Raw genomic sequence first — 21,768 nt, 5'->3', positions numbered from 1 at the left:
ATAATAGTAAGATATAATATATATATAGTTTTACATAACTTGTATATATAAATCATATATACATAACTTATGTATTTAATAAACCATTTCAGGTATTTTTTAAATATTATTTTTAAATTTTTCCATTTAGTATTTCTTAGTTTGTCATATAAAATATTATCTATTTTTATTTAAACAGAACAATTTTATGTATTTAAACAAAAACAAATAATAAATAGCAATTTTAAATAATTATTGTTTTTTAATTAATTACTTTTTTTATACTTTTTAATTTTTTATATTTTGTATATTTAATAGTTACTGTTATTAAAATATAATAAGCGTTTATTCTTTATTTATCAATACGGTTTGATTTGAATCATATATATTTTGTTAAAATGGGTTTTTGCATTTTCTGTCTTAAATATAGTCGCAAAATTGAGTAATATAATTATATATAAAATATAAAATATGATAGAACTTGATGAAAAAACACAAAATATCCTTCTTGATTGGACAATACGTAAATTATCTGTTTATAAAGATTCTATAGGAGATACAGTATCAAAGGAGAATAAATATACTGAAAAAGATTATGAAATATCAGAAAATATACGCAAAGTTCTTATTTATTCAAAACCAGATGAACTCGTTATATGTTTTAAAGAAGGAAGAAAGTATGTATTTAGTTAAAATTCCTGAAAATGAATAACTTATTTTGATAAGATCTATCTTGTTATGTTATTTTTTGTATATTTTTGTTAACATCAAAAATTCTTCTCTATCACATCACATTCAGATATCTTTATTTCAAACATTAAGTACATGGTTTTCTCGTTGTATCCAGGCTGTGGAACATTTTCCTTTAATAAAAGATGAGTTGTTAGGCATTTTCACAGATTCTGTTTGGAAAAAAATGTATGATTTTATTTGGGAAAGATGGGAAATAAATAATGTAATGCAAAATATTTTGCGAGAACTTTTTACAAAAATGCTTTCTCTTCAAAAAAACACTTTATCATGCGATCATTTAGAGAAATCACTAAACGAAATTCTTTATAAAGCGTTAAATGAAAATACATCTGTAAAAGCTTCAACATACGTAATTGATATATTAGTGAAATTTCTGGGAATAAATTCTATTTTAGCGATTGAACCCGATTTTTTTACTATACGAGTATTATTTCTTAAGGATATTACATTAGCTCCTTCTCTTTCGAGAATGCTAGTTAATTTTTTGGTAATTTTAAAGCATGATTTAAATCGTCATTTTCAGAAAGTATATAGAAAGTATTGAAACTGAAAATTAGCTAATTGTGTTAAGAATTCGAATGAAATTTGGGTAGAATATTGGTTTCCACATATTGTAGAATGTTTTTGCAAAAAAGATCATACTCTTGAACAAAATATTACTAAATGGTTTCTTCCAGGGATTTTAGGGCAATCTATAGAATGTTATAAGATCGTTATTGAGAAGCTCAAAGATAATAAACAGTTAAATTCTGATCAATATTTATGTCTTTTAATAGCTATTCTAAAAGTTGGTAATAATTCAAACGTTTTACAAGAATTTGGTAAGTAGTTTTATAATTTTACATGTTTTTGTTCCAATTTTTAAAATAGATAATCAAAGTTTGAGAACTCTTGGTCTTTTTCAAAACACTATTCCAAATCTTTTAAATAGTTTATCAATGTCACATCGTCTATCTATTTTATCTTTGATTGTAGAAAATTCTAAGTTTTCTGCACCGATTTCTTTTGATTATCTTAATCTTATAATGATTAATCTTCCAAAATTAATTGTTGATTCTGATGCAAATTCTCGGAATTCTATTCTTGATATTGTTAACAAAATTCTTCTAAGGCTTTCTACTTCTTCATATACTTTTTCAAAAAAATTAAAGAAAATAAGCAAAATTGAAGCATCTAATGAATTAAAATTTGTAGATATTTTAACTAATATTGAAAATTTTATATTATGGTTATACGATTTTGTAAAAAATGAAATGTTGCCTGGCTTATCTTATACGCGAGTAGTTATTGCATTAAATATTGTTAGAAGTTTAATAGATACAGGAATTGATCCAAATATATCTTTAAATTTTGAAAAAAAAAACAAAATGAACTTTCATTTTCCTTTGAAAATATTTGATGCTACAATGGTTAGGATTCTTGCTGATCAGTTTGTAAATGCATATGAAGAACCACAAAAACTAGCTATGCAGTTATTATGTATGTCTCCATTTCCTATTGACGGATTGGCACAACAAGAAGAACTTACAATATTTTTTAATAGATCTTTAGAGCTTATTAAAAGTAATCGTGCAATAAATGCTAAAGGAGGAGCTAAAGCATTACATTTTATTTTTGAAAAGATAATAGTTAAGCACCATGGGATTATAAAAACAGAAGGCTTGGTTTCAAATATCAATGTTCTTGATAATCCTATTAAAATGGTGCAAGCATTAATTGATGAACTTGATAATGCTATTCATATAGGATCTAAAGATTTATTATTAGGTGCTAATTCATTTCCACTGCATGGAATTTTACTTACTTTACAGTAAGTTTTGAGATATTTTATTATGAAAAATTAATATTTAGATATATTCTTAGTAGTGTTCATTTAAATATGAAATTGTATATTGAAACAAAAAATTATTGGATGACCGTGTATGATAAATTAATAGATTTTTGTGAAAATATATGGAAAATTGTTAATCCAATTTTATCCGATGATTCATGTCAAATTTTACTTCCTGAAAATATTATAAACATAAATATATCTGAAAATAATAGAAATGATGAATGCTTACAAATAAATAATTCAGCTCCTTCAAATCATATTACACAAATAATACTAACTTATTCATGGAGAGCTATAAAAGAAGTAAGGTAATATAAAAATATGTTTGTTAGCATTCTTGATATCAGTAGTGCACTTTTAGCTATTATTTTATCACGTCCATTAGATGAAACAAATCAATTTCTAGAAATTATATATGAACAGTATATTCATGGAGGAAAATTATTTAAAGAATGGTTAATAGACATTCGACATCCTGGAGCAATTTCTACAATTTATCCAAATTTTATTACAGTATGCTCTGCTCTTTTTGCATCTTTTGAAAAGAAATTAAATTTACTTCCAGAAACATGGCTTCAAGTTATAATAATATAGGATTAACGTTAAGTACTAATAAAATTAGGAAATCATATTTTTTTTGAAAAAAAAAACATCATTTATTACTAAGAGTGATGGATTACCTTATTGTATTACTGGTATATTGGCATCTGAAATAAATCATACACATCCATTATTATTAAAAACAATTGAAGAACTTATGGTTATAGCAGAATTTGATAATAAAAAAAACCATATTAATATACCTCAAATTTATGCATTTAATACTTTAAGAACTATTTTTCTTGAAACTAGATTGTCAAATATCTCTACTAAATTTATTGAAAGAGGTTTTATTTTAAGTATTAACGGTTTTAAATCTAATATGTAATATCTTGATTCTTTCTAAGACATAATTATTGATATATTTATAGTTGGTCTGTTCGGAATTCTAGTATGATGTTATTTAATGCACTTTTAACACGTGCACTTGGAAGTCGAAAACATAGACAAGATTATTGCCCAACTACTAAAACAATGTCAACTAGGACTTTTTTTAATAAGCATCCCAAGCTAAAAGATTATCTTCTACAACAATTAAAAGATGACATTTCTCAGTTTGATAAATATAATGTTTCTTACCTTTTAAAAATATTTTTTAACTTATATTATTAGACTAATATTGTTTATATTGGATTGAATTCGATTTTAACTTTAATATCATATTTTGAAGTTGCTATAGATTACCCAGATAATAGATGGACAGGTATGGATGAGTTTATACCACTTTTGGATTATTGTTCTAGAAGTCATATTTGGAAGGTTAAAATATATTTTAACTTAATTTTAACTAATTATTAAGGTACGTGAAGTTTCTGCAAAAGCTATACCAACTATTATATCACCTTATATTCGTATAGCTGTTATTATTAATACTATAAACTGTTGTAATGCAAATATTCAAAATACATTACATGGAAATTTATTAAAAATTAAATATTTAATACAGAGTTGGACTAGTCATTTAAATAGTAAAAATATGTATCATGTTAAAGAGTTAAAAGGTTATTTTTTGAATTTTTATATATAATATTTTTAATCATTTTTAGCTTTTTATACAAATGTAGCAAATGCTTTAATTAAAAAATTTGATACTATTGTTTATAATAATCCGTGTGCTATTACTAAAAATCTTGTTTTAGAAATAATTTTTACTTATTTTATAAAACATAATTGGATAAAAGAAAATGTAAATACAAAATTTGAGGGTATTTGATATTTTAATTAAAATGATTAAAATTAATTAAATTATAGAATTAGCATTTAAAAAAGAAACAACAGAACTTTGTTGTATGACGATAAGATTTTGTATGGATTTTCTTAAATCGGAAAAATCTAATCAAAAAATAATTGGACAAGATCTTCTTTTAAAACAAGTTTCTGTAATACTTTTATATGGATTAGAAAAGTTTTTTCAAAAAATTGAAAAAGATATTAAATATGAGACGATTGTAATAGAACTATTAGAAAATCCTAGTCATGATGTTAAATTAACTATATTAAATTATTTAGAACATACTACGAAAACGTAAAAAGTAATTGATTTGTTTTTAATATTGCTTAAGTATTTAGGACACTTATTTCTTCTATTATAATCAATAAAGTTTTCACAATTATTTCTAAAGATAAGTCAATAACTCTTAAAAAAAAAGCAATTTTATCTTTATTTAATATACTTAATATTTTACCTTTTTCATCTTTAAATATGAACGATTTGAAGGCCATTGTGTTAGAAACTATGATTCTTTTAGAAGATCCATATAATATGTATCTCAAAGATGTTATTCTTTTACTAATATCTGTTTTATTATATAAGGTAGTATTTCAAAAAATATTTTTAGATAAGAAAATTTACATATTATAAGTTATGGTATACTGAATCTAAAGAAGTTTATTGGGAACAGTTTAGTATATGGATTAAGTATCTCGATTTGAATTCCAACGAAGATAAAGTACGTATAATATACTATTATTAAAACTTATTAATCAATAAATAGGATTTTACTAAAAGAATGTCTGTAATGCAATCTTTAATATGTTTTTCAGGGCATCTTATTTTAAATAATATTTTTAATTATTTTCCTCAGCAATTAGAAAATATTTTACCACTTTATTTTATTTTATTAAAACTTTTAAAAGATGATGACCGAATAATAAGAGATCTTGCATCTGAAGTTGTTTCTCGAATCATTTCAGAAAAAACTATATTTTCTTCTGTTTATTCATCAGAACTTCTTCTTAATAATTTGTCTATTGTTTATAAGTCTTCATTTTTATTTAAAGAAAAATTGCTTAATTTGCTTATTGATTTTGAAAATATTACAGAGTTCCAAACAAAGATGTTGTCTTGTACTCAAAAAACTAATAACTTATTTATTCATGAAAAGATGAATTTATGGAAAGATAATACAAGAGATAACTACGAAATGATTAAAATATTAACTTTACTAGATGATGATGATGGATATATAGTTAATAAGTTAACATTGTGGGCTAATTCCTTCTCAAAAATACTTTTACAAATTATTGCTGAAAAAGGATATGACGGCCATTTAGGCTGGACATCTAATGAGGATGTGTATAATATAATATCGAAATTGATGTATATTATAGAATATTTAGAATCGGCATCCAATAAAGAAAATGTATCATATCTAGAATTAAGAAATTTAATTAAGAAAATAATTATAGAAGCCGAACGCAATAATATTCATAAACATTTATTTAATTCAAAAATATATTTAAAACAGAAGTTATGTGGAACTTAGACAAATAATATAATAAGTAGCATTTATAATTAATTACAAATAAAATTTATGTTTACATTCTAAATAGAATTAACTTAAATAATTTATAAATAATATATACCTTTCAAGAGGTGTTAATCCAAGTAGTCTCATACCATTATTAAGAACTTTTTTACATGCAAGATAAAGAGATAATCTAGCTGTTGCAATATTTTCAGGTTGATTCATGACCCAAAGTATATCATAACAACCACTAATAATATGTGTAAGTTTAAAAAGATAAGTAATAATAGTACTAGGTTCTAATGTTCTTATCGTAGTATTTATAACATCAGGATATTTAGCTAGTACTCGAATCAAATCTATTGCATTAGATTCTGTTAAACAATTAAGCTCTGCTTTTTTTATGTTTTCTATAGAAATATTTGAATGTCTTATTATAGATGCCAACCTGGAATGAGCATACTGTAAGTAAGGACCTGTATCACCTTCAAATGATAATATGCGAGACCATAGAAAAGAATAATTATTTATACTATAAGGTTTTAGAAAAATAAAAGAATATTTAAAAAAAATACCGTTTAGATGACATGTCCTGTATCAAAATAGCAGAAATTCCAACAATATCTGAAACAAATTTCGGATTTTCTATTTGAATATATTTTTTTTGATTTTTTTTCATTATTTCATGCATATTTTCTTGAGCTGTTTCAAGAATACTATCTAGAAAAACAGCTGTACCTTTTCGAGTGCTCATTCCTAAAACCAGCCCATAACTAATATGTGAGCATGACTTAGCCCATGGTAAATCAAGAAGTTCCAGAATTTTGAAAAGTTGAGCTAAATGTAATTCTTGTTGCGACGAAACAACATAAATCATTTTGTCGAACTTATAATGCTCATATCGTTGAATGGCTTCTCCAATGTCTCTTGTAAGATATAGAGTTGTTCCATCACTTTTTTTAAGCATTGCATTTCCAAGTTTTTTCGAGAATTTTGATAGATCAATTAATATAGCACCTTTATCTTCTTTTAAAAGATTTTTTTTTTTAAGAACTCTCATCACATCTTCGATATTTTGTTGAGAAACTTTTGATTCGCCGCCATATTCATCATAATGAATATTCAAGCGACTATATGTAGTTTTGTACTTTTCAATACTAAAATCTCGGAAACGTTTCCATAATTTAAGAAAATTTTCATTACCTTGAATTTGTTAGAAAGTTACTATTTTTAATAATAATATACCTTCTTCCATTTTTTTAAAATATTCTCGAGCCTTTTCATTTACATTATCAGCTTCCGGGTTATCTTTTTGTGAAGCAATTGTATTTATTTTTACATAAACATCATAAAGATGCTGAATAGGATCCCTTTCAAGTTCTTCCTCACTACCATATAGCTCAAAACCTATTGCTAAAAGGCCTATCATAAAATTAATAAAAAAAAATAAAAAATTTGACATACTCACCAAACTGTTTTCCCCAATCACCTAAATAATTAAATCTAATGACTTCCCATGAACAAAGCTCATGTATATTTGATACAAACGAACCAATAATGGTACTTCGTAAATGACCCGCATGAAATGGTTTTGCAATATTGGGACTTCCGAATTCAACTAGTATTTTCTTTCCTTTACCAGAATCATTAGATCCATATTTATGATCGTCTCTATAAATGTAAGAAATGACCAAATCTGTAAGTAGTTCCGGTGAAAAAAAGAATTGAATAAAAGAACCTTGATTTTTCGCACGAACAATTGTTTGAGGAAACTTAAAATCTTTTTAAAATCTTTTTAACACACACAAGCATTATGGGTACCTTTTGTGCCCATTTCTCAGCCAAAATATCAGGTTTTTCCTGTAAACGCAATCTAGCAACTGGTAACATTAGATCTCCATTTTCTAACTTAGAAACTTGTTCAAGCATAGGAAGAAGTATTTTTACTGAAATAGATGTAATCTTTGAAAGATGATATGAAATATATGTTCGAAAAATATCTATTGGATTTTTAAAAGGATCAGTTCCCTCTAAAGACAAAATATCTTCAGAAATCCCTATTTCTTTCAGGTTTTTTGACAGATCATCAAAAGTATCAATATTTTTCATATTTCTACTATAAAAACTTTTAAAAACGGTGTTTTTCTGCCTATTTATTCTATAAAATCTTGTTATTATAGCTCTCAACAAACAAGTTGTTCTTAGCATCCGTTTATCAGAGGTTTAAATAGAAGGTTACCGTAGCAACTCCAAACATCATGATTTTTAGATAACAAAAATATAGAGATAACAATAGATATTTAGAAATAAAATGACAACGTTTTCAGAATCAGTTTTACTATATATTATTAGAAGAAGAGAGTTTTATAATAGTCCTAAAAAACAGCAAAAAAAGAGCTTTTGGGACGTTTTTTTTAAGGATTCTTTTTGTCAAGTTATTTGGAAAATACGAAGAATTTATAAAGCTATTTATCGAATTATCAGTAGAAAAACGTCTATTTGTAGGATTTTAGATCTTTTTTTGTATTTGGATGAACATACTTTGGTGAAATATGCAGGGAAAAAAAGAAAAAACTTAAATCCTGGAGAAAACGAGAAATTAGGAAATTTAGTCTGGGATATTTGTAAATTCTTGATATTTGTTCTATATTTAACATTTTTAGATATTGAATTGTCTTTGTCTCTAGCAGTATATAGTGAATGGAAAGATTTGTTATACCGAGCAGGATATTTAGATTCTTTTGAAGAAGCTAACTTTATTGATGCCGTTACAATATCTATTTTATTGAAGAAAAAAATAAAGTATAATTATAAGAAAACAGACCCATCTAAACATAGTTTATGTCTTCGTTATTCAATTATGTGCATTTTTTGTATTCAAAAAGAGAAAAAAATTATAATGCAAAAGTGCAATACACAGGTCCAATATCATCAAAACCAAGAAATATTTCATGAGGTAATTATTAACCTTATGTGCTTATACTGTTTTAATAATTATAGATATGGGACGCAATTATTGTTCCCGTAAGAGTACCGCAAAACAGCAAAAGAAATTGGGTGATGGTTTTAATACTTAATTTATAAAAATAATACTAAGTATTGTAGATAGGTTTTCAAGGAGATGACCCTAGTACAGATTTTAGGTCTATGGGTGAATAAGTTTTGTTACTGGATCGGCTATATTTATTTTTATATAGGTTTTTTTGGATTAGAAATGCTACATTACTTTGTGTTAACACGAAATGATCATACAAGAATTATGGTATCCGAATCCCGATCGAACCAGAACAATATTGATCTTCCTTGGTATTCCTTTGCACTCGCTGCTATAAATATTTTGGCATATATTGTTGAATTGATGAATCAAAGCAAACTTGAGAAAATCTTTGTTCAATACTACAATCACGGAATAACCATAGACGAAATAGTGAAGCAGCTATTCTGTATGTTTTCATACACATTTTTTAGATACTGATCTTTAGGCTATACATTTATTTCTTTTCATCATTTTTGGAAACTTCAAGTCTTGGCAAAAAAAGTTCAAACCGTCCTTGATTTTGAACGCTGCTTAAAACACTTTAAGAAAAAAACTACTAATAACATCGAGCAAGGTGATGGCGTCATTGGATTCGACTGTCTTATATGATTTATTCTATTCAACTATTTTTACATCTTTCTATATTAATATGCATTCCAATCTCATACATCTTCTCTATTCTAGTTACTGTATCACTCTATTTTGAAGAAAACCTCTTCTTTCCTATATCAAACGGGACATATCTGACATTGTAAGCTTCTCCATGCACTACTTTTCTATACCTGTATTTAATCATATGTTTAATCTGCCTACGCATAGTAAATGCAAAAAGGATACAAAAATACATCAACAGAATCGGCCACTATCAATAATTAACCAATTTATCTCGTTTTTTCATTTTATTCATACAAAAACCGGAATATCAAAAAATGAAATCCAACTACACACAAATGCAATAATTATTGCCCGTGTTGCTGAATACCAAAATTTAAACTCCGGAAGCCTATATTCCCCATTTAATTAATACATCAATTTCCTCAAGATATGTTTGTTATAAGCATTAATAATAATATACCTTCGAATAAATGGCCGGAACTCTTCATCTTGTCGAATTGGTAGTCGTACTTCTGTATCATCATTTTCTTGAAGATCTTGTTCCAATGAAAGATCAAGTTTTGGGGTAAGAAACGCAAGAAATAGATTCAAAAGATAAATCCCAAGTGCATAGCATACTGTATTTATCAATTAATATATTTTTTTTCTACTGCTGTACTGCTGTTCCTTGTTTGCTTACCGATATACCATCCCTGAACTACAAGTATCCGCACCATAAATAAAACAAGTAGTGCAAGTGAGCTTAGCCATCTCCGAGCCTTGTAAGGTGTAGACTGGTCTAAAAAGGCTTGATATTGCTGTTTTTGTGAGCAGCAAAAAATAATAAGGCAACAAACCTGAGCAAATCTGTTTTTCTTGGTACTGAAGATATTGACCAGTGTTTCTGGCGGCATCAGATCATCTGTATCCATTATTTATGCGGTATATGTGTGGTATATGCGTATTGTATGCGTGTTGTATGTGTGCTGTATGCACTGGATTTTTCAAAGGGCTTCGAGTGTATCGAAGTGTGCTCGATATATCGTCAACCACCACAATGACAGTGCTGAGGCGGTGTCTCTGAAGACCCATGCAAAATACACTGTTTATGCCTGAAACAAGTGTCGTTTGTTTCTTAATAATGTATTTGTTCTTTTGACGCGTTTTGCACTGTGTTTTGTGTTTTTTCACGTCCCTCCCACTTATACACTGTCTTATACTCCCAATATATACTTTGCCATAATGCGTTTCACCCGTAATATACGACAATATGTGTTTTACTAGTTTTGCTGTATATATGCTGCATGCATACAGAGAAAAACACAAGTTTGGCCCAATGATTTAAAAGACCATGTATATGCGTCTTAAAACACTCTATCCAGGCATATATGCGCTTTAAACTCGCTGTATACGCGAAAAAAAATCGTAATTCGTGTATATCTTTATACTTGTGCAGTATATATGCGTCGGTTAAGTTACGTTTCGGTACCGAATATATGGCAATTTCGATAGTATTCGAAACGGATTCAAAGCCTATTTAATAGCGTACTGTGCATAGACTCCGGAAAAGAGCCGCATATACCTCGCTAAACCCCCATCAAATCCTTCTCTGCCCACATATATTCTATCTTTCTTATATGTCTTCTCTCCAGGGCTTTACAAAGCCTGCAACAGCCCGTTTATGGCACGAAATTTCCGCACACAACTGCGTTCTTGGTCGCCTAGCAACGGTCTTGGCGCGTTTGCTTATGGGCAAACATAAGCCAATTTATCATCCGGCGGGTATATATAATGCTATATATACAGCACTTTATATGTAATATATATGTAACATGAATAGCGGATGTTGGTGATTATGTTGTTGTTACACATTGTGGATTATTACGGTTGGATGAGAATAAGTTGAATCGTGTATATATGAGACATACAGGGCGACCGGGAGGATTAAAGAAGTGGACGATGCGGGAGTGGATGGAGCGTAAAGGTGGAAGTGCAGTGATACGGCACGCAGTAGCAGGAATGTTACCGAAAAACAGGCTCCGTGAGCGGCGTCTTGAGCGGCTTAAGTGTTTTGAAGGAGCGGTACATCCATACCGCAAAAATATACAGCGACTGTGGGAAACAAGTGGGCAATGGACATCTGTTTTTCATGAGTAATCTGGTCCTTTGCTGGCTTTTGGCCTGTGAATATACCTTTCCTATGTACATTGCAACGCCTTTTGCCGCTTGCAGTCTCGGTTACCATGGAAACATATACTGCAGAGCAGTCTATTCGTCTGCAGATGCTTTAGAACTTGTCTTTGACCAGTCTCTGCAGTGTATTTGAGGTCTTCTTCCAAGGCTCTTGCCTGATTCTATGTTTCCATGTGTGTGCAGGGTCCTGTTGGCCACTGTTTTAGAGGTATCGCGTGTTTTTGTGTACTTTCATGTACTTTTGTTTACTCCTGTATTTTTTGCAGCACGTAGATTCTCTGCATAATTACAGGGTCTTTGTCCTTTAAACTGTGCCTATTTGATGCTTCTGGTTTGCTCGTTGATGTATTTGATATTTATGATCTAGTGTAAATCGTACTAGACAGAGAGTCGTTTGTATTTTTGTGTTCCAAAGATCCCGAGATAACCCTTTGTGCTTCCAGCAGGTTTTGTCTCTATTGCCCCATCAAGTGCTCGCAGATCGGTTGTACTGTTCGATTTCTCTAGGATCTGCATGTATGACTGCCGTAACGGATTTGCCTGACGCTTTGACTTTGCCTCTGCCCGTTTTCGGTCTGGCCGTACTACAATTACCGGCACAGGCGATGTTGCCAGGCAATATCTGTTTTTGTTAATTCTTTTGCATTTTTCTGATTTTTTTACTTGGATATTGATCCTGGCAATAGACTCTGGATTCCCAGCCCCTTCCCTCGAGTTCCAATTACGACTGAATCCGGCTGGTAAATCTGGATCTGTGCACATAAGTCCCCTTACGAATATATGCCCTTTCTGTCTCTTACCCGGTGCAGCAGTGTTGTCGTTACTTTCCCCACTGCAAACTCAACCATCACTGAAATCTACAATCACTTTGTTAGTTTCTGCAGACAATGTGTTTTTTTTTTTGTTTCTCAACACATTTACGGCTTTTTTGTTGCTTTTTAGAGCCTTTCTACTGTTTCTTGGTGTTTCACAGCTTTTCATTGCTTTTTGCTGTTTTTTCAGCTTTTTTGTTACTTTTTTACATTATATATTATTTTTCTGTATTTCTAATATCCTTTTACAGTTTTTTTGTTGCTTTATTCCTTTACACTTCACCACTTTTCTGTTTTTACTACTTTTTATAGCCTTTTTGCTGTTTTCACTGTTTCTTTTACTTTCTTGTTTTTTTTATTGCTTTTTATGGCTCTTGAGTGCTCTTTTATTGCTTTTATATAGTTCTCTATACAGCTTTTTGCTGTTTTCTTACAGTTTTTTACAGTTTTTTAACAGATTTTCACTGTTTTTTTGCTTTTTAGAGAACCTCCACATAAGCCTTATTCTATCTCATTGTTCCACAGCTCTGCTCACATACCGCTTTTGATTCTTCATTTTTCCGTAAAATACGCTCGAGTACTTTCTCTGCGTCTTTCCGGTACTTTTTCTGCTGTACTGATAGCCCTGCTGCCATCCGTGACCCTTTATATCTCATTAGCCTTTTCCCATTGTCTTCTTTTACCTTACCTGGGTCAACAACCCGTAGTGCAATAATTTCGTCTCCGTCTTCAACAAGCACCTCAATAAGCCAATCTAAAGCCGATTCTGAGTATTCATTCTGGTCAATTCCGCAAAGAAATGTCCTAGATCTCCCGCTGTAGCTGTAGGCACGGTGTGTCATCCGCAGTGCCAGGCTGAAGTCGCGTGCATCACGGTTATCAAACGTGTCAAATGACACACGTTGTACAAATACTGGTGTATCAGTATCATCTGCTGTTTCATCTGCTATTGTTTCAGCTTTTTGAGCTTTTGTTTGTGCTATTTGTGCAGCATTTTCTGTTGCAGCAGTATTCGGTATTGCACAGGCTGACATACGGTGCTTGTTCTGCGGCGCTGCTTATGTAGAGGACACCCGCGTGTTTGGTTGTTATGACTATAGTTGCGAGGTGACTGTTGCTGAGCGACGGTTGCCTGGAAACCTTATGCAGTATTTTGTATGATGTTAAGTGTATATGCTGAGTTAGGGTTTATAGCTAGTTATATAGTTATATTTAGAGCTGTGTTTATAGTTATACTTACAAATCATGAGTGTAAGCTACGTTTATGCGTATAAATTGCGCTGATATTTATAAATTATGTGTACATATTTATAGTTATATAGTTATAGCGTGTATAGGTTTTGATATGTTCTTCCACGGCTTATGCAGTTAGTTTATGTATTTAGTTTATTTATTTATCTTTCTATACAATTTATGCGTTTCATAACAGCTTTTAAGAGAGATTGCAGATATCTGGTGTTCTGTACAGCTCATAGTTGTCTTTAAAGTGTATCAGTGTACGCAGAGTTGACTGGTCTGCGGATTTTGGAAACATGTACGTATGTTACCATGGTGACTAAGTATTGTAGCATATATTGGATAGTATGTAAAGAGACGCATGTATTATTCCAATGCATATATTTCTATGTTTTCTATGCATTTATGTGTGATATGCACTGCATGAACTATATATATTATATAGATTTCATTATATACATATCTATGTTATATACATATTATATGTATTATATGTACAATATATATATTGCGTGCACATTATATATTGTATTTACTGAAAAGAATAAGAAAATTACATCTTGATGTCTTGTTAGTGTGTATTTCTGCAGTATATTTTTATGAACACTGAATTCCATGGATAGTGTATATCTGTGTATATATAGCAGATAAACACCTTTATACATGTATAAAGACAGAAAAGCAGCACGCAGAAGACATGTCTTAGACCATGTTCAGGGACGACTGCTGTTTCCATATACATCTACTGTATAATCTGTGTGCACATATATGTATATATATACATACATATATATATATACATATCTAAATATACATAAAAAGCATATGAAGGCATTTATTTGTGTGCTATTTATACATATATATTATTTATATCTATGCAGTATCTCTGTGCTTCCATAGATACACAACAAAGAATTGTAGAAACAATACATGTTTCTACGTACAGGAGGTGCTACATATCTCTCGTCGTAAATTATAGCTCAACATCAAGATGACAGTCTAGGTATATCGCTCTTGTATGTTGCAAGTGTATCCTATAAATCACATACAATTATATAATAAGTTATTTATTAAATAAGTGCCCGAAGTGTTATTGGAGTATCTATAAATATACACATTAAGCTACTTATTATTTTATACTAATCTGTAGTACTCTAGTAACCTATAATAGTGTTTATATTATATACAAATATATTGTAGTGTAAAATACTGTATATACATGCTAAGCTCTAGAAAAACTGAAAAGATTATGTGTCTATGTACAAAAGCCACGTTCTATACTATGCTGTTGATATATTCACATACCCTATGTTTAAAATGCATAGTGCAGGATATACAGATAATAGATCTAATATACATGAAAATATAAATGATAATATGCATCACAATATACATTAATATATATCTTACAATAACGCTAAAATACACATCACAGTGTATATTACAATATAAATTATAATATACGTTATAATATAAACTATAATACAGACTATAATACAAACTATAATATACACTATAATATACAGAGTGGCATCCCTTTTAAACTGATTTTAATACACATCTTAAGATGGTTAAGTACTCATAAGGAGATAGCAGTACACATATGTGCCCGAATATACTTTAGTGTCCTGTTTATCTCTATATATTAATGCGTGTCCGGAGACTGTAGTGTAGCATTCCTTTTTAGTGCGGAAACACAAAAGATATAAAGATATAGAAATGCCATTATTCATCAATACATATTCAACACATATTACATATATTTATGAAAATTTAATATATTTAATGTAAATTTAATATATTATATACACATTCACTGTATGTATTAAATATATATTTTGTATTTTATTTGCATTTAAAACTATTGGTCGTATTTATAAACACATGTGTCCTTAAACGAGACTCGTACAATATGTTACGAGCGGATAGAATATAATAGCATAGAATTACAATACAATACAATTGCAATAATTACCATACAAATTAAAATATAATTAACATATAATTAGCATACAATTAGAACATAATTTTCATATAATTAAAAGAATACAAAGAATACAGAAAAATAGCACAAAACAATATTTACACAGATCAATATTTATAGAGCGGTTATACAGCAGCATTTACACAGGCATTGAAACAAAGCATATAGCTTGTGTATAGGTGTGTAGTGGATATACAGCGGATTTTAGACACATATAATAAGTGTTTGAATACATTAGCGAGTGTTTAGCTTATCAACGGGTGTTTGGCGCGTGTTTAAGTGCAAAGTGCATATAGCAAGTTTTTGAGTATAAAGCAAATTTACAGTATATATAGCGTGTATTTGGACGCATATAACCCGTGATCAGGCGCATATAGCGTGTATTGCGTGTATATAGTCACTGTTTTGGCTGTATAGTACGAGTTTGGTATATACAGTGCACGTTTGAGTATATACACTACATATTCGGGTGTATACAGTGTATATTTAAGTCATATTTTAAGTGTTTGTGTAAAGTTGAATACATAAACATGCCGTGGTTATTTGAATCGTGGTATATGGATGTTCCAATTGTAACACGGCTTTTTATTACAGGAGCAGTTGCAACAAGTGTCGCAGTGGTAGGAAATATGGTGAAAATGCAATAGCTAATGGAAGCAGCAATGCAATTGGGTGACGCCGTTTCAGCTATTTTTTTCATGGCACTCAGTTATTATTCGTAAACAGGTGAATCAGAAAATATAATAAGGTGTTATTGAAGGATTGCAGTATTGGCGCCTTGTAACAACATTTCTATATTTTGGAAATCTGAGCTTTGATTTTCTTTTTCATATATTTTTTATGTAAGTTTAACAAGAGGGTTGTAGGGGGAATAGTAGGGCTGACAAGAGGTATATAGTGCACGGTATTGTAGGATGCTTGAAGAAACGTCGTTTCGGGGACGTTCATGGGAGTTTGCATGTCTTTTGTTATATGCAACAACATCGTTACTAGTAAGTTAAAAATAGTAGGAGAAAGGTGCTGAAAAAGGGTAGATTCTGTCTCCACTAGTATCTCTTACGTTTCTAGCATCACCGCTCTCGTTTTGCTTGATATATCTTTGGTCACGTAGAAATCCATCGGTTCGTTTGTCTTTTCTTGGGTTGTTTGTTTTTAATGCGCCATATTTACCGTGGATTTTGTTATGGTTTTCATTTATTCTTCATAACACTATCCCCAAGGGGGATCTTCTTGGTATGTTTGTTGGCCATATTTATTATTATCTTAAGGATGTGATGCCAACAATTTCTTCATAAACGTTTTTATATGGCAGAACATGGTATATTATATAAAAACAAGTGTCTAGGTACAGGTAAGTCTCGTGAATATTTAGGGGCACTTTCAAGGTATAATAAATATCTAAAGGGTGCTATATATCCAAGACACAATTTAAATTTTATATAAATTTTACATATATGCTATAAATGTAGCAAATGCTTTATTAATGTTTTGCCAAAGCACTATTGCTGTTTCACCACTGCTTTACCAGGTTTTCCGTTAATTTTTACTTTTTTATTAGTTTGTTGATTTTATCAGCTTATTGGTTCTCCTAGTACTACTAGTATGCTGGTAAAATAGCAATATAATAGGTATTTTTCCACTAATGTTGTACGGAAAATATTAATGTAACAAGTTTTAAACAATATTTATGATGGTTTATTACTATTAAGAAAGGTAATTACTTTTAGCTGATTAATAGTACACTATTTAAATTTTTTTGCACCACGATTATTTTTCAGCTTCTTCAGCCTTTATATAACCATGAAATTTTACTGTTTTTAATATCTTGTTTTTACGTCTTTCAAACACATTTTTGATTTGGGTTAATCAACCGTTACTTTTGATTTAATTCAATATTGATTTTGTTGCTGGATTATTCTTCTCCTAATACAGCTGCACAAAGAGATGCCAATGCCCCCAGATCTGTCTCATGGCTTACTGATAGCGGTCGATAAGATGTTTCTGGTTGGTTTTCAAGTAAATGGTCCATTGTACAGTTAAGTGGTCCATTATCTAGCAAAGTGGGCATTATCCCTTGTGTATTTTCTATATTTTTCACTGGATACCGGGTAAATGGATCAATTAATACTGTAGGCGATGCCGCCGTTCCATCTTCATACAAAGGCATGTTCGAATATGTTACAGGAGTATCCAATGGAGGCATTGGCAACGTCTGCATGTAAAACCTGGACAGTGGATTAAAGTCATACAATGGATGATTTGTAAATTCTGGCAAATAATTATCAATTTCAGGTGGTGTCGGCTGTGCTTCAAACATCGGTATCATCGTATGCATTGGTTGCATTGTCTCTGCTTTGTCTTGCGTGATCTTATTACGGCGTTTATAAGGGCCACGTTTGATGCCTTTTTGCCGTTTCTTTCGTTTTGAATTTATGCATGAATCAAATAAATTATGTTTAATACAGCGACTACATGGACGTGCCTCGTCACACTTCTTATTTGACTTCTGACAATTTACTACCTCTAATCAGCAGCGGCAGATACACCTATACCACTTACCACAAGCATTTCTTACTTGAGATCGCTTTTTTTTTTCTGGTGATTGTTTTGATTCAAGATTCTCTTGAGGTTGTTTTTTGTCAAAAAAGGGTGCTATATTTGGCTCGTTCTGCATTGAATCTCCAATTAGAAACATAAGCAATGCTGATGTCTGGTCCTGGCAGTTGTTGTTCATATTTTGTTGTAATAATGATTCTGGAATATGTTGAGGAAATCCTTGCGATAATGATGGTCCCATGTTCAACGCTTCTGGCTGACCTTGAGCAGCTTCATATCTAGCAGTTGGGTCATGGATTCTCATTAAAAATTAATGAGACATCTAAACAATTCTAGTAAATCTGTTTTTTTTTAATTTTTTAAATTTTGATCGTTTTTTCACTTAAACCGAGTCAGAAAAGACGGGTTTTCACAAGGGAAAATAGGGATATAAAAAAATACATAAAAGTAAGAAGATAAGAAGATATATTGCTAAGTAATAGGAGGGAAAGCTAAATGTGTGATGGTAAACAGTAATAGGATTTAAGAAGAGATAAATAGGGTGTTTTGAGTGTATAATGTATGAATAAATGTCAATCGGAGTAATATTCATCAGAATCAATTATTGTGATGCAAAAGTCAAGCTTAGCAGTGTTAAAATAATGTAAAGAAAGGAGAAGGAATACTTTGTATCGCAAAAGTCCACCTATAAAGTGAATTAGTTATATATATAGCAAAGAAATATAAGAAAGCTACCTATGCCTGAAAATCCTTTGCAGAACTGGTTTCCCTCTTGTGATTTATCGGTCACGAATTCCAAGTTTGCGCCAAACTCTTTATATTTTTCAGTCAACCATTCTAAAAGAGAGATAGATGATGCTATTTCCATTTCGTTTTCTAATATTCTATTAAAAAATGTAATTTTTCTTGTAACGGGCTAAATACTAGTTTCTTTATCAATAAAAAGTTCTCTATTTTTTTCACTTTGTTCTTTTGTAAGATGTACGATGACAGTATCTAGAATATTAAATATAATACTATAATGCTGAAATGTTTAAGTATTACCTCCTCGAGAGTCGTAAAGGGACCAACGAATAACATCAAGGTTTTCCCAGACTGTTATTTAGTTTTTTTTTTTTAGAAAAAAAGAAAACAAACCAATAATTGTTTCCACTGCACCCAATTCGAGGCTTTTCAATGTATCTTCTACGCCATCTAATTAGGATTAATTTTATCAATGTGATGTATTTTTTGGATATTTACAACAATATTTTCCAGTATCTTGTGATACTTCATCGAAATATTTTTGAATAAGTCTTTTCTCTTGAATAAATTTAACATTAGAAAGAATATCAGAAACAAGTTCAATCGCTTGATTAAATCCATTTTCTCCCCCGTATGAAATATCAACAATTTTAACAATTTTTGAAGTTAATCGTGCATCAAGCATATCTTCTAAATAAGTATTCTAATCCGTATAACTATAAAAAATACGAACCAGACATGCTTAATTCAGTTTTAAAATCTTCAGATTAGTTTTAAACAGATGTTTTTAGAGCAATATACCTGCAGACCCTGCTAATATTAATCCTGCTACATTAACTTTATCATTTGTAATAAAAAGCTGTACTGCCATTTCTGCTACTTTCCTTACTAGCATTTACATTAAACACTTTATTAAAAAATACTGTTAACAACCATAATTATGACGTTTTTCTTCACGTAAACGAGCAAAACGCAAAGCAGACTGTCCTCCCCGACCTTTATATTTAGTTTTTTACATATATATAAAATATTAACAATATACCATGTTTTTTTGGAAGATCTACTGTAAATTTATACAAAACTTCACGTGTATTTCCACTAAGAGTTCCAAAAAGTGATCCATTGCCATCCATAACAATAAATCCAAATTTTTGATCACTTTCAAGCAGCTCTGAAAGCGCTTCTGTATGAAATTTATTATCACAGAGATACAACGATGTATTAATAGGTTTAAACGGTTCAAAATCAATACTTAATTTTTTTTCTTTTCCATCATCTGTAATAATTTCACCACAATATATGACAAGACCATTAGGTGGAACTTTATTGTACAGTTTAAGCTTTTCACGGGTAGAAGTGATTGCACCAAGTACAGATAACCGGTTAACGCGTGATTTGATATTTGATGCTGTACCATATTCATCTGATATTAATAAGTGATTTTTGGCATTTTTTTCTAGGAAAAAGACCTCCAAGCATCTTGCTTACACGAGATACTTGATCCTTGGGTGCTTTTTGTAGCAATAAGTCTCTGACTGACTGGAAAAAAAAAAAAGATAAAAAACTTACGGATAATTAAAGAAATCATAGAAGTCCCGTTACTACACATGCAATTAGTATTTTTGCAGTAGAAAATTAATCAAAAAACCCTCTTGCTGATTCCAAGCTTTTAATAAGTTTTCTGACCTTCCATAACTCTACATTTTTCTCTGCATCACTTGATCCAGAGCTCATTTTATATGTTTTTTATTAAAAAATTAATTTAAAAAAGTGTAATAAATTTTTTAGATACAATTTTTCTAATGTATCTTAGAATTTTGAAATATTTTTGTATTTTTTTAAGATTTTTTGTAGATTTTCAAAGCCAATGAATACATCGAGTATTAGTAATTTTTAATGTAAAAAATATTTTTATATACTAAAAGTTATACATGTAAATTTGAAATAAAGTTGGTTTGATGTATTTGGACTATGAGAAAGCGAATGTTGTTTTTATGTATTAAAAATTAAAAATTTGAATAATTTTTTTTGTTTTATTTGTTTTTCATGTTTAATTTTTCTTGATTTAAAAATAATTAATGAGTAGCACAACATTTTGTTTTGGCAATATACTTTTTACAAAAATACAAATATTCTTTATATAAAAATAACATTTTTTTTTGAAAAATGTGTATTTTTATGTAAAATTAAAAAATAAAAATTTCCATAAATTAATGTAAATATTAATATAAATGTTATTTTTATTATGGAAAAAAATGTATCTTGTATTTTGTCATTTTTATGTGAAATATATATTTTTATATTAATTTGGGCAAAAAATTGATCTAAGGAACAGCTATTTATTTATATTTTTAGAAAATGAACACTTTTAAATGAAACATAATCTTATTCAATACAATAATTTGAAAACAATAGGAAAAAAAAATCCTATTATATACAACATTCATTCTATTTTCTATTTCTTTAAAAACAAAAATATTTTAAGTTTATCGATTAGCTAATGATAAGATGATATGGTCTAAAAAGCTTATTATAAAAATTAAAAATAACAATATATATAACCATTAATAACCCAAATACTCATGAATTTTTTCTAACTATGCCATCTTTGTTAAAAATAATATTCTTTATAAAGTTATGTTAATTTTTCCAATAGTTACTGTTCTCATTAAAATAATGTTTTTCTAGAAAAACACATA

At 29.5% G+C, this 21,768-nt stretch overlaps 9 protein-coding genes across 9 annotated transcripts; 4 read left to right on the top strand and 5 right to left on the bottom strand.

The window, feature by feature from the left end:
- Positions 1-437: 437 nt before the first annotated feature.
- Positions 438-5,931, top strand: T551_00042 (tRNA methylation protein TRM732; the record flags this gene model as incomplete). The annotated part of the gene is made up of 15 exons (XM_018372309.1): positions 438-660; positions 706-1,258; positions 1,304-1,553; positions 1,603-2,542; positions 2,584-2,874; positions 2,917-3,145; positions 3,189-3,490; positions 3,538-3,736; positions 3,779-3,925; positions 3,966-4,167; positions 4,213-4,371; positions 4,418-4,691; positions 4,736-4,979; positions 5,029-5,115; positions 5,161-5,931. Exons 1-15 carry the CDS (start codon positions 575-577, stop codon positions 5,929-5,931), a joined length of 4,734 nt encoding a protein of 1,577 aa, XP_018231249.1. The 5' UTR covers positions 438-574.
- A 69-nt stretch (positions 5,932-6,000) lies between these two features.
- On the bottom strand, positions 6,001-8,121 carry T551_00041 (arginine-tRNA ligase; the record flags this gene model as incomplete). The annotated part of the gene is made up of 5 exons (XM_018372308.1): positions 6,001-6,445; positions 6,489-7,116; positions 7,159-7,335; positions 7,382-7,685; positions 7,735-8,121. The coding sequence occupies 5 exons, from the start codon at positions 8,119-8,121 to the stop codon at positions 6,001-6,003; spliced, it is 1,941 nt and encodes a 646-aa protein (XP_018231248.1).
- Positions 8,122-8,224: 103 nt separating this feature from the next.
- Positions 8,225-9,559, top strand: T551_00040 (uncharacterized protein; the record flags this gene model as incomplete). The annotated part of the gene is made up of 6 exons (XM_018372307.1): positions 8,225-8,537; positions 8,577-8,869; positions 8,914-8,976; positions 9,019-9,064; positions 9,111-9,356; positions 9,396-9,559. 6 exons carry the CDS (start codon positions 8,225-8,227, stop codon positions 9,557-9,559), a joined length of 1,125 nt encoding a protein of 374 aa, XP_018231247.1.
- Positions 9,560-9,647: 88 nt separating this feature from the next.
- Positions 9,648-10,476, bottom strand: T551_00039 (protein retrieval receptor; the record flags this gene model as incomplete). Its single annotated transcript, XM_018372306.1, has 6 exons — positions 9,648-9,693; positions 9,733-9,812; positions 9,860-9,953; positions 10,026-10,182; positions 10,245-10,362; positions 10,402-10,476. 6 exons carry the CDS (start codon positions 10,474-10,476, stop codon positions 9,648-9,650), a joined length of 570 nt encoding a protein of 189 aa, XP_018231246.1.
- A 705-nt stretch (positions 10,477-11,181) lies between these two features.
- Positions 11,182-11,701, top strand: T551_00038 (ribosomal protein L13; the record flags this gene model as incomplete). Its single annotated transcript, XM_018372305.1, has 2 exons — positions 11,182-11,326; positions 11,385-11,701. The coding sequence occupies 2 exons, from the start codon at positions 11,182-11,184 to the stop codon at positions 11,699-11,701; spliced, it is 462 nt and encodes a 153-aa protein (XP_018231245.1).
- A 414-nt stretch (positions 11,702-12,115) lies between these two features.
- T551_00037 (uncharacterized protein) lies at positions 12,116-13,583 on the bottom strand (the record flags this gene model as incomplete). Its single annotated transcript, XM_018372304.1, has 4 exons — positions 12,116-12,489; positions 12,583-12,727; positions 13,089-13,192; positions 13,238-13,583. The coding sequence occupies 4 exons, from the start codon at positions 13,581-13,583 to the stop codon at positions 12,116-12,118; spliced, it is 969 nt and encodes a 322-aa protein (XP_018231244.1).
- Positions 13,584-16,299: 2,716 nt separating this feature from the next.
- On the top strand, positions 16,300-17,064 carry T551_00036 (uncharacterized protein; the record flags this gene model as incomplete). Its single annotated transcript, XM_018372303.1, has 5 exons — positions 16,300-16,389; positions 16,430-16,495; positions 16,538-16,611; positions 16,668-16,761; positions 16,804-17,064. 5 exons carry the CDS (start codon positions 16,300-16,302, stop codon positions 17,062-17,064), a joined length of 585 nt encoding a protein of 194 aa, XP_018231243.1.
- Positions 17,065-17,681: 617 nt separating this feature from the next.
- Positions 17,682-18,629, bottom strand: T551_00035 (uncharacterized protein; the record flags this gene model as incomplete). Its single annotated transcript, XM_018372302.1, has 2 exons — positions 17,682-18,286; positions 18,329-18,629. 2 exons carry the CDS (start codon positions 18,627-18,629, stop codon positions 17,682-17,684), a joined length of 906 nt encoding a protein of 301 aa, XP_018231242.1.
- A 268-nt stretch (positions 18,630-18,897) lies between these two features.
- Positions 18,898-20,803, bottom strand: T551_00034 (peptide chain release factor 1; the record flags this gene model as incomplete). The annotated part of the gene is made up of 12 exons (XM_018372301.1): positions 18,898-19,010; positions 19,061-19,201; positions 19,250-19,321; positions 19,370-19,420; positions 19,463-19,519; positions 19,568-19,759; positions 19,803-19,829; positions 19,871-19,957; positions 20,003-20,065; positions 20,112-20,525; positions 20,567-20,670; positions 20,718-20,803. The coding sequence occupies 12 exons, from the start codon at positions 20,801-20,803 to the stop codon at positions 18,898-18,900; spliced, it is 1,407 nt and encodes a 468-aa protein (XP_018231241.1).
- Between the last annotated feature and the right edge of the window lie 965 nt (positions 20,804-21,768).

This window comes from Pneumocystis jirovecii (genome assembly GCF_001477535.1).
Source record: "Pneumocystis jirovecii RU7 chromosome Unknown supercont1.1, whole genome shotgun sequence".
Lineage (NCBI taxonomy): Eukaryota > Fungi > Ascomycota > Pneumocystomycetes > Pneumocystales > Pneumocystaceae > Pneumocystis > Pneumocystis jirovecii.
This window is presented reverse-complemented; position numbering and strand designations above follow the sequence as displayed.